General features: G+C 35.6%; 1 protein-coding gene across 5 annotated transcripts in view; it reads left to right on the forward strand.

Moving 5' to 3' along the window:
- The window catches only part of LRCH3 (leucine rich repeats and calponin homology domain containing 3), a 122,019-nt gene that overhangs the window by 47,459 nt on the left and 62,386 nt on the right, over positions 1 to 12,174 (forward strand). For all 5 annotated transcript variants that reach the window (XM_047099342.1, XM_047099338.1, XM_047099339.1 and 2 more), the window contains exons 2-4: positions 5,939 to 6,083; positions 8,030 to 8,156; positions 10,756 to 10,861. In XM_047099342.1, coding sequence (XP_046955298.1) covers positions 5,939 to 6,083; positions 8,030 to 8,156; positions 10,756 to 10,861 — 378 coding nt within the window. The remainder of the gene's footprint in view (positions 1 to 5,938; positions 6,084 to 8,029; positions 8,157 to 10,755; positions 10,862 to 12,174) is intronic.

Genomic DNA, 12,174 nt, shown 5'->3' on the forward strand with positions numbered 1-12,174 from the left:
CAATCTCAGTAAAAATTTCAACAAGTGCTTTCATGAAATTAAACAAGCCCATTCTAAAATTTATAAGGAGATGCAAAAGACCTAGAAAGCCAAGACATACTTGAAGAACTGCAAAGTGGTAGGAATACCTTAGCAGTTTAGGAATAGGTCACTCTGCTAGATGTCAAGAATTATTGTAAAGCTATAATAAGATTGAATAATAGTGACATAAAGATGGACAAGTTGTGCAGTGGATTAGAGAGCCTGCAGACAAACCCTCAGACACAAGATCTATGACAAAGGTGTTACTGGCAAATAATGAGATGGAAGATGGTCTTTTCAGTAACCGTCACTGGGATAAATGGGCATCCCTGTAGCAAGAATTAAAATTGGCCTCCAACCTCACATCATACTAGAAAATAAATTCCTAGTAGATTAAATGTGATGGTCAAACTCTAAAACTTTTAGAAGAAAATACCTTTTTAAACTTGGAGTAGGGCAGGTTTTCTTTTAAAACTGTAAAAACCACCAACCATAAAGGAAAAGATTAATAAAAAATTATACTCTGTTAAAGACCATCATCAAAGATACCACAAAGACCATGAAACTTCAAACCACAGAGTTATTTGCAACACATAAATTGATACCAGATTCATACTCAGAATTTATAAAGATCTCCAACAAACCAAAAGACTTTACAAGAAAAGATATCTAGATGACCAAAAACATATGAAAAGCTGTTGTACCTCATTAATAATCAAGGAAATGAAAATTTAAATCACAATGATGAAATGCCACTGTGTGAAAATCCTTAAAACATAATAAACATTAAAACATCTCAGAACAACAAGGATTGGCAAGGATGTGAAGCCACAAGAACTCTTTCACACTGCTGGTAAATGTGTAAATTGGTACAACCACTTTGGAAAACAGTTTGTCATTCTCTTGTGAAGTTGAAGATCCATATATCTTATTACACAGCACTTCACTCCTAGATATTTATCTAGATCAGTATGTAATTGAAATGTTCATCAGTAGTAGAATAAATAAATAAATTGTGGCATGTTCATATAGTAGAAAGCTATGAAGGACAGTGAAATGAAGGATACAATTTACGAGAGTGATTCCTGATGTGGGGCCATGAGCAAATGGTCAAGAAAGAATTCTTGAGACATTCTCAGTGCAAAAAGGTGCTTTTATTATAGTGTGAGGACAGGGCCCATGGGCAGAAAGAGCTACACTTTTGCTATATGAACCTGGTGGTTATGTGCTTAGTGTTCAAGGGTCAGGGAGTATGCAGGGAGTATTAGATAATAAATATCTTCTTTGAATTTCTACTTATAAAAGTACTTTTGCAAGATTTCTCTGGTGCTTATCGTTCAGCTCAATATTAACTATCTGTGAGATGTACAGACAGTCATGAGATCCTTTAAGAATATAGCAACGAGCAGTATTTGATTCTTATCAAAACTGTGCAGGCTGTAGGTCAGCCTTCTTGGCTAAGGGTGATCATTTTCCTGCTTTTATCCTCATCAAATCTCAAATGTTGAATGAAGGTCACACACAAAAAAAATACACATACAGTATGCTTCTCCTTTTAAAAAGTTCATAGTTATGGTAGGCAGAATTATGGCCCCCTAAAAATGTTTACATCCTAACCTATGAATATGTTAGGTTACATGGCAAAGGGGAATTAAGGCGCTAATCAGCAGTCATTAAAATAAGATTATCCTGGATTATTGGGGGAGCAAGGAGAGATGCGCAGGATCCTTAACATGTTATGGGATCCTTAAAAGCGGAAGGAGACCCAGAGAGGGCAGCATCAGGCCTCTACCTGACATCGCTGGCTTGAAGATGGAGGAATGGAACTATCAGCCAAGGAATGTGGATCGTCTCTAGAAGCTGGAAGAGAGAAGGAAATAGATTCTCCCCTAAAAGCTCCAGAAGGAATGCAACCCTGCCAATACATCTTGGTTTTAGTCCACCATTGAGACTTATTTCAGACTTCTGACTTCCAGAAACATACAATAATGAACTTGTGTTGTTTTAAGCCCCTGAATTTGTTACAGCAACAATAGGAAACTAATACTAAAAATGATGAAGGGTTAAAATTGTCAAGGAAATGATTATCACTAAAATCAGTAGATTGGTTTCTCTTTTGGAGAGGGAAAGGGTTATGATTGGGAAGAGCTCCACTGGGGCTTCTAGGGTACCGACAGTATCTTATTTATTGGAAAATATGTATGTTTTATGCTGTCTTCTGCATGTATGAAGCTTAACATCATTGCTTTTATAACCAGAAAGAGTTTTAAGAATAATACATATCCATAGTTTTTTTAAACTGAACGTTTTTTATTTTTTATTATTGATGTTTATTTGTTTTTGTGTGTGAGAGAGAGAGACAGAGCGTGAGCAGGAGAGAGGCAGAGAGGGAGACACAGAATCCAAAGCAGGCTTTAGGCTCCGAGCTGTCAGCACAGAGCCTGACATGGGGTTCGAACTCACGAACTATGAGATCATGACCTGAGCCGAAGTCAGACACTTGACCTGAGCCACCCAGGTGCCCCCTGAAGGTTGTTTTTTGAAGTCATTTTAAAACACATTTCTTTGACTATAAAATTATTTCTTTCTTGAGAGAGTATGACAAAAAATATTTTTTATAAACCATTAGTACTTTGCAATATTTTCCATAATATGATCAATGACCTAAACGACTGTTTCGTGAATTTACTCAGTTAACATAAGGAAGAAGCTACTTATCTTCCCAAATTGAAATAAAAATACAGTTTAAGTGGAAGACCTTATAAGAATCCTTAATTCAAGGGCTCCTAGGTGGCTCAGTTGGTGGGCTGAGCAGGCGGCTGGGTAGATTTAAATTTGCTAAATATTAAAAAAATTATTGAGATGCATCTAAGCCTAGTGTATATCTTGCTGTTATTTTTTTCCCCTCCCTAGTTTGGGGACAAAAAAAAAAAGTGGTTTGTTTCATTTTCCTGGATTTTAAGTAATTTAACTCTGTAATACACATATTAGGCAAACTGACTTTCAGTAGTCCCTGCTTTGTTGCCTGGAATTGTCATTTTAGAGGGTTAAATTTAAATAAAATTTAAATGAGATTAATTTCTTTCATTTCTTCGACTTCTTTTAAAAGTTTATTTATTTAACTAATTTCTACACCCAACATGGGGCTTGAACTCATGACCCCAAGATCAAGAGCCACATGCTCTTCCCACTGAGTCAGCCAGGTGCCTCTCTTTTCTTCAACTTTTAGAATTATACTAATAAAATTTAAACAGGAATTGATAAAAAATAATTCTTGTTGCATTTAGTAAGAAAGAGGTTGTTTACAGTGTGATTCTGTAGGAAATTTTTAGTCTTAAATTAACCTAGTCTTTGACTTTCTCCTAATGAATACAATATGGGGAGGCATTTTGGCAAGATGGTGATCTGTTTCCCAACTTCAGAGTAAGCAGCTCTGAGGCTTGCAGGCTGGTGTGGCCTGGAGGGAATATGTAAGTTTGGGGAACATACTGTGACCGAAATGAAAACAAGAGGCAAAAGCCTATGGAGCAACTATCACAATTTTTGAGTTTTCAGTAAGAGTTGTGCCTCTGAGTGGAAGCTTCTGGTGCATTATAGAGATTGCTTCCTCAGTCTTCATGTTAACTGCCATTCAGGGTACTCTGGCAGCTTGATCTGAGCTCCAAGGATGAGGCAAGCCATGAATTAGCAAAGGAAAGTAATTCACTTGAAGGAACTTAAGCAGCCAGAGGTAGGATGAACAAGGATTGCATCAAGAACAAGTGACTTCGGTGAAATAGAACAGAAATAGAAATTGGAAGTGATAGATGACAGATTTAATAGGCAAAACAAGATAAATTATCCTAGATTTTCAGGAGAAACAAAGTGACTTGCTTCTAATCATAGCATAAAAGAAAATGAAGAAAAGGGGGGAGCTTTTTTATGTATTAATTTGTGGAAAGGATGATTATTGTTGAGACTTAAATTCCTGGTCTGGAACATTAAGTAGAAGAGTATACCAAAACAGAAAAATAAATAAGTAAGTAAGTAGGTAGGTAAGTAAATAAAAAAGAGAGAGAGAGAAAGAGAAAGAGCAAATGGAGGAGATGCAACAACTAAATGTATAATAGGAGAGCATTTCTCTGATTTGAAGAAAGGTTGAGTTCCAGACCAGAGTGTTGAAGATGATGGGGGCACAAAAAAACCCAAGCTGTTTACAATGAAAAATCACCAAGATATGTGCCAGACTATGCAAGGGGACACTGGAAACTTAGAAGATAGTAAAATAACATCTACAGATTTCTGAGAAAGGAACTGTGCCTATACCTAGCCAAGTATTATTCACATGTTTATGGTGAAAGCAAGATACTTGTGGATATGCAGGAACTCAGGTCCTCCATTTAGGAAAAGCTTTCAGTAAAGGATTCTCACCAAATAATTGCAAACAGAGACTTTAAGATTGGGCAGAAGAAGAGAAGAAGAGAAAAACAGTAGTAAGCAAATGAATCTCACAGTATATTTAACGAAATCTAAATGGATAATGATAGAGTGACTGTATTTCAGCACATTCCTTTGTCTTCAACACTTCCTGAAAGTTTGCAAATGCTTGATTAGACGCAGGTTCTGTCCTTCTGGCAAGACCACAAATGATGTTCTCTTCTACAGGGAGGCATACAACTTCTGATTGTCATTGTTTTTAATTTTTTTTTAATGTTTATTTTAGAGACAGAGTGTGAGTGGAGGGAGGGGCAGAGAGAGAGAGAGACACAGAATCTGAAACAGGCTTCAGGCTCTGAGCTGTCAGCACAGAGCTCGAGGGGGGGCTTGAACGCTCTAAATGCAAGATCTTGACCTGAGCTGAAGTCAGATACTTCAACTGACTGAGCAACCCAGGCGCCCCTTGTAAAGATAGCCGTTAATACACAATTCTAAACTTTTGTTTTGTTTTGTTTTTGTTTTTGAAAGAGAAGGAGAGGGAGGGCCAGAGAGAATCCCAAGCAGGCTCCACACTGTCAACAAAGAGCCGGACATGGGGACTTGATCCCACAAACTATGAGGTCATGACCCTAGCCGAAATTAAGAGTTGGACACTTAACCAACTGATCCACCCAGGTGCCCCAATACCCAATTCTAGATTCTATCATTACTTTTCATTTATAGCTAGAACGCTTACACAAAGATGCCTCTCTTCATCTGTTTGGTTTACTCGGTGGTACAGTTCATATAGGGAAGGTGAGATAAATGTTTGATTTTTTCCCCTTAATCAGTTTACAAGATAATGAATTGGTTCTCTATTATCTTTTGGTGTGGGAGGTGGGAGAGAGATATCATTATAAACTAGTATTATTCAATATATGTGATAGATTTGAGTCCTTTGCAAGTATTATCCTTATTGAAGCTCAAATTGTCTCATCTTTGGCCAGTTGGAGCAAAAAATGTTTCCTGAATCCTTTTGACATGACCCTGATAATCTTTGTAAAGAAAAGGGCAGTATTTTTTGTTCAGTTTTGCTTTGCTTTTCCAAAAACCTCAGAATGTTTCTGTGCTTTTGAGAAGGTGAATTTTAGGGATCCATTGTTTCCTAGGATATTTGATACTTAGTATGATCTTTGGTGTAACTGTAGGCAGATGTGCCTTAGAATTTGTGTTACTTGCAAAAAATAATGGTTTTATTTTTTTCAGTATATGTGGAGATTCAAAAAGAATCAGTATTTCCTGGCAAAAAGATGTAGAGGCATATGTTAAAATGTTTTTTTCAATAGATTAATAAGTATATGAATGTTTACTCTGGACGAGTCTCTACAGTGGGAACTCTTGGGAATTCAAACAATTATGAAACCTGCTTATTTACCTAACATTTCAATAAAATAAGTTCCATTTATTAACATTTCAATAAAATAAGTTCCATGTAAAATAATATACATTATTTTTCTTTCAGATCTGTCACGAAATCGCCTCTCAGAAATTCCCATAGAAGCATGTCATTTCGTTTCTCTTGAGAATCTCAACTTATACCAAAATTGTATTCGGTATATACCAGAAGCAATTCTAAACCTACAAGCTCTAACATTCTTAAATATTAGGTAAGGATGTTGTTTTTGTTGTTGTTGTTTCTTCTTCTTTTTCTTCTCCTCCTCCTCCTCCTTTTTTCTTCTTCTTTTTTGATTTTTGGTTTCATGTGGTCTTTTCAGTTCTCTCTTGGCTTTCACTAAAATTTACATTATCTGTTCGTATCTGCAGTATCAATACATGTTCTTAGGCTGAATTAACAATATTTCCTACGTCCTCCTTGTTTCTCCCTTTGTCGTTAGCTTTGTAACTATAAATGTCATTAGTCTGATAGGATTGCAACAGTCTTATGACTGTGGTTCTCCAGTTAGATTTTCAAATAAGCTTTATCAAATGACGATAGTAGATCTGAAAGTACTTTCATTCTTGTGATTATTTATTTTTGTGTACTGAGTTCTGAATGTGTAAATGCATTTATTTGACTCATTTCCATTTTTTTATATCTTAGAAGACTTTTTTTTTCATTATAAAAGTTATAAATGTTCATTGGAGAAAATGAGAAAATGTAGAGAAGTATAAAAGATATTCATCAAAATGTTGTATCTGAGTTTTTTAATTATAGGTGATATTTTCCTTTTTCTCCAGGCTTTTAGTCAAATTTTTAAGTGAGTTTTTCCCCTCGTCATGAAATACTCAGGAAATATTTTTATATGTAAACATTTTATTGTATAGTTTATATACTTCTAAAACTTGTTTTCCCTCTTGGATATTTAGTTTATTTCAGTTTTTTGCCATGCTAAAAGTAGTATTAACAGAGGCTCTGATATGTAAATGTTTATTTTTCTCTTTCCTTAAGATAAATGTCTAGAAATAGAGTTATTTAAAAAGCTTTAAAGGCTGATGATCTATGCTAGTAAAATCAGCAAAAGATTTTGAAAATGGGGCCAATTGACCCTAGAGAGTAAAAAGTTAAATCTATAAAAGTAATATTTTAACTTACTTTTATCCTAATGATAGATGTGTACTTTTAGCTCTGATTTGCATATTTTTATATAAATAAAAGATTTCTATACTTCAGCTGACATGATATATTTGAAATCATAACCTGTCACTATAGAACTATATTTGAATCATTTATGTACATTTGATTATAATGTATGTAATGATGAGAGAAGTAGATTGATTACAACTACTTTTATGTTTATAACCCTTTTTTAGAAGGAAGGGGAGAGGATGATAGTCATCTATCCTTTTTTTTAATGTTTATTTAATATTTATTTAATATTTGAGAGAGACAGAGACAGAGCATGAGCAGGGGAGGGGCAGAGAGAGAGGGAGACACAGAATCTGAAGCAGGCTCCAGGCTCTGAGCTGTCAGCACAGCTGACGGGGCTTGAACTCAAGAACTGCGAGATCATGACCTGAGCTGAAGTCGGACGCTTAACCGACTGAGCCACCCAGGTGCCACTACCTTATTTTTTTTTTAATGTTTATTTATTTTGAGAGGTGGGGGAGTGGGGGGAGTGAATCCCAAGCAGGCTCTATACTCAGTGCAGAGCCTGATGTGGAGCTTGATCTCACCAACCATAAGATCATGATCTGATCCAAAATCAAGGGTCAGACACTTAACTGACTGAGCCACCCAGGTGCCCCTACCGTATTTTTAAATTACTTTATCTTACATAAAATTAACTTGAATAAAGTGATAATATGTGTTTATGTAGCACATCATTATAGAAAGGAGTTTTATGGTACAGGGCCCTGTAGGATAGGTAGATAAGGATTAAAATCCTCAATTTACAGATGAGGAATCTATAAAAAGCAGATAAGTTAAATATCATGCCTAAAACCACAAAGCTGATAAGTGAGGAAATGGAGGCTAGAACCCAAATCTAATACCCTGTTTGCTCCTTCCATGACTTAATGTTTGTCACTTTACTGAGTATAGGATGGGAAAGATGAAAATTTTTTTCTTGAATGGTGGGTTCTAATTATTTTCTTCTTCTACTTACCCATTTAGTCGGAACCAGCTGTCAACATTGCCAGCACATTTGTGTAATTTACCATTGAAAGTCTTAATTGCTAGTAATAACAAATTGGTGTCACTTCCAGAAGAAATTGGACATCTCAGACATTTAACAGAACTTGTAAGTTTTTACTTTTTTATTGCTCCACATGTATGTGTATCCATAGTCATACCATATTCTGTTTTGTAGTAAGGAAAGATTCAATATTAAGGTGTCTTTTTGAGTTTTTCCAGGTATCAGTAGTGAAGTTTTGCTGGTTGATCAGTACTGCAATGCTTCAGCACAGAGTTAAGCAAGAACTGAAAGTACAATAGGCCCACGGGGAATGGGACAAAGTCATCAGAATTAAACTCTAACCAATATTAAGTGATTTCTATGCTAATAAGCTTTTGAGATATAAGTTAACAATGCATTTAGATTTTTACATTAAATCTCAATAGCGTCAGTGTTCTGATTTGGGGTGAGCCCCTCTCGGGGACTGGGCACTGCAAAGATCAGGCTTATTTTTTTTGCCTTACATGCTATCTCTAGCACCTAGCTCCCTCTCTAAAGTAAGCTATTCTTTACTGCCTTCTGTTTTCTAAGAAGCTTAACTTTGATGAACCACTCCTTGTTACTCTTTAGTACTTATGTCCTGGGCATGGGAATGAGACTTTTCCCATTTAATCACCATAGTAACATTATGAATTAGGTATAATACTTATCATCTTATTACAGCTGAAGAAACTAGCACTTAGATAGGTTAAGTAATTTGTCCAAGGTTCCATAACTGAGGTAGAATTTTAAACCAATCTACCTTAACTCCAGAGCCCACGTTTCATATTTCTGAAATGGTTCAATACAGTTATGTCCATTGAGATTTGGGAGGATCATTCCATGTAGGTTTATTAACAAAGATAGACATCATGAACAAAAAATACATGTATAATTTAACTGGACCACACAGTAGCTCTCTCTTTTTTTCAGGTGGATTATGAATGTAAACAATCACATGTAAAAATTCACAAATATGTTAAATCTGGAGTCTAGATACTAGACTACTATTTATTTAGAGGCAGTTAGATCTAGGAAATAAAGTCAAAAATGTATGTTTGTTTATTCAGAACCTGGTTTTTTTTTTATTTTATTAAAATAATTTTTTTTAATAAGCTCTTGATTCCCACTCAGTGGAACCTGTTCTTACAACATCTATTGCTTCTTTCTTTTATTTCCCCCTTTTATTTAAGTTTATTTTATTTTATTTTTTTAGTAATCTCTACACCCAATGTGGGGCTTGAACTCATGACCCTGAGATCAAGAGTCTCATGCCCCTCTGACTGAACCAGCCAGGCGCCCCTGTTTCCCTTCATTTTTAAGTGAGAGTAAACCTCTATCTTTCAAGATACACATTTTCCAAGAGAAATATTATAAATTACTGTTGTTTTCTGGCTCGGCTCAATTTTCCCTATCCTTTCAACCTCTTTCCTTTTAACTTTGCTGCTCAGAGCATTGGAATAAAAAATACAGCTACTGATTCTACTTCAGTCATTAATTGGTAGGAAAAGTAAAAATAATATTATTTTCTCTAAAAATATTATGGGAAAATTTTAAAATAATGTTTGAAGTTTTTGGCAAGTGGTTTTTTCTAATAGTTAAGTCTATTAATATTTTCTTTTTACTCATATACTAGAGGAGTTTTAAGTGTTAATATGGCATCTTGGAGCTTTTATTAACCTAGACAACTTCCTACTGTTCCCCATGGATTTGTACATTTTCGTGGCTTGTCTCAGAGTTATGGAATTCTGAATTTGTCAGTCTTGGAATCTGTAGTCAGCCTCTTTTCAGAATCTGTGTTATCAAACTGTTGACCAAGATACCAGAAGGCTTACATAATACATGTCTTGGTACCAACTTGATCAAATGCCAATAGGGCAGTATCTATTTTTTCTGTAGCCTATGAGTTATGTGTCCTTTACTATTTTCCCCTCACTTTCAGTTTCATAAAGAATGATTTGAGTCATCTTCAGTGCATTTTTATATTCTTGAGCAGGTGAACTGGTATTTTGAAAGTAGGATTTCCTTTCAATTAATTTTATCATTATAATTTTTATCATTGTTTTGCTTTTTTCTTCCAGTCTCATTAAAATACATATAAAATAAAATATTGGGGCGCCTGGGTGGCTCAGTCGGTTGAGCGTCTGACTTCAGTTCAGGTCATGATCTCATGGTTCGTGAGTTTGAGCCCCACATCGGGCTCTGTGCTGATGGCTCAGATCCTGGAGGCTGCTTCAGATTCTGTGTCTCCCTCTCTCTCTGCCCCTCTCCAGCTTGCGCTCTGTCTCTCTCTGTCTCTCAAAAATAAATAAATGTAAAAAAAATTGTTTTTAATAAAATATTGTCCTAAATAGATGTTTTTATACTTTTTTCTAATTTACTTTTTCACTAGAATTTTCATTTGACCTGATACTAAGCTTCCTGTCCACATCTTAAGTCATTTAATTTTTGTTCTCATAAAATTAATGTAGATTCATATAATATCTATAAAATCAGAAGCCTATAAGTTTTTAAAATTAAATGCTAGTACAAACTATGGATTTATTCTTGGACATAGAATCATAATTTTTTTTACAGTTAAGACAGACCATAGGTATTATCTTTATCTAACCTCATTTTACAGATGATTTAAAGCAGACAAATGTAATATTAGAAAAATTCTTTACTTTATATCTTTTTGAAATAGGATGTGAGCTGCAATGAAATTCAAACAATACCTTCCCAAGTTGGTAATTTGGAGGCCCTAAGAGACCTTAACGTCAGAAGAAATCACTTATTACGTTTGCCTGAAGGTAAGAAATGGTGAAATAATTGTTTTATTTTTACTTATTTATTTTTAAGGATTTTGTTTTTAAGTAATCTCTACATCCAACGTGGGGCTCAAACTTACAACTCCGAGATCAAGAGTTGCATGCTCTACTGACTGAGCCAGCCAGGTGTCCCGAAATAATTGTTTTATTGTTATTTGTCTTTTTATATTAAAGATCTCTCAGAGCTGATAAGTACAAGACAAAAATATGTAAGAGTTACAGCAGGGGCACCTGGGTGGCTCAGTTAAGCATCTGACTCTTGATTTCAGCTCAGGTTACCATCTCACAGTCCATGAGTTTGAGCCCCCTGTCGGGCTCTGTGCTGATGGCATGGAACCTGCTTGGGAATTCTTTGCCTCCCTCACTCTCTGCCCCTCCCCCACTCATGCACATTTTTATCTCTCAAAGCTAAATAAATAAACATTTGGGATAGATAGATAGATAGATAGATAGATGACATCTAGCCAGTGTTCAAGATATAATGATTTAGTTATTACATGTTTCATTGTGGATTTTAAGTTTATTTCTTTTTAGAGAGGGAGAGAATAGGCATGTGCAGGGGAGGGGCAGAGAGCGAAGGAGAGAGAGAATCCACCGCAGACTCCACACTAGCAGCACAGAGCCTGATGTGGTGCTCGAACTCACAAACATGAGATCATGACCTGAGCCGAACTCAAGAGTCAGTTGCTTAACTGACTAAGCCACCCAGTCTAACTTTTAAAAGTTAGATTCTTCAGGGGTACACAGGTGGCTCAGTTGGTTAAGCAGCTGATTCTTGGTTTTGGTTCAGGTCACCATCTTGTGGTTTGTGGGTTTGAGCCTCGAGTTAGGCTCTGCACTGACAGTGCAGAACCTGCTTGGGATTCTCTGTCTCTCTGTCCCTCCCCTGCTGGTGCATGCTCTGTCTCTAAACAATAAACAAACATTAAAAAATAAAATAAAAATTAAAAAAATAAAAGATTCTGCAGTGAAAAATTCTAATAACTATAAACCAGTGATTGTATTTTTAGATCTAGTCAGAATTAAGTAGCAACTCAGGGTAGGTTCCCTGGAAGTTTCAGTAAGCATAACTACTTGAGAGAAATATATCATGTTTCTGATAATGAGATATTTTAGCATAATGAAAAACATTCCTACATTTTGCACTGACTTAAAATGGACTTGACTTGAACTTAATTACTTTATCCTTCCCTGGAAACATTCAGGTAGGGACTAATGAACATTTGGAGGTGATATGTAGAGTGAATAATGAATGGAGTGAAAAACTGCACTGGGAGGCTGGTTATCTTAGGCTC

This window comes from Lynx rufus, unplaced genomic scaffold (genome assembly GCF_022079265.1).
Source record: "Lynx rufus isolate CCGP_SWC_20201006 ecotype Redwood Valley unplaced genomic scaffold, mLynRuf1.p SCAF_5, whole genome shotgun sequence".
In the NCBI taxonomy this organism is placed as follows: domain Eukaryota; kingdom Metazoa; phylum Chordata; class Mammalia; order Carnivora; family Felidae; genus Lynx; species Lynx rufus.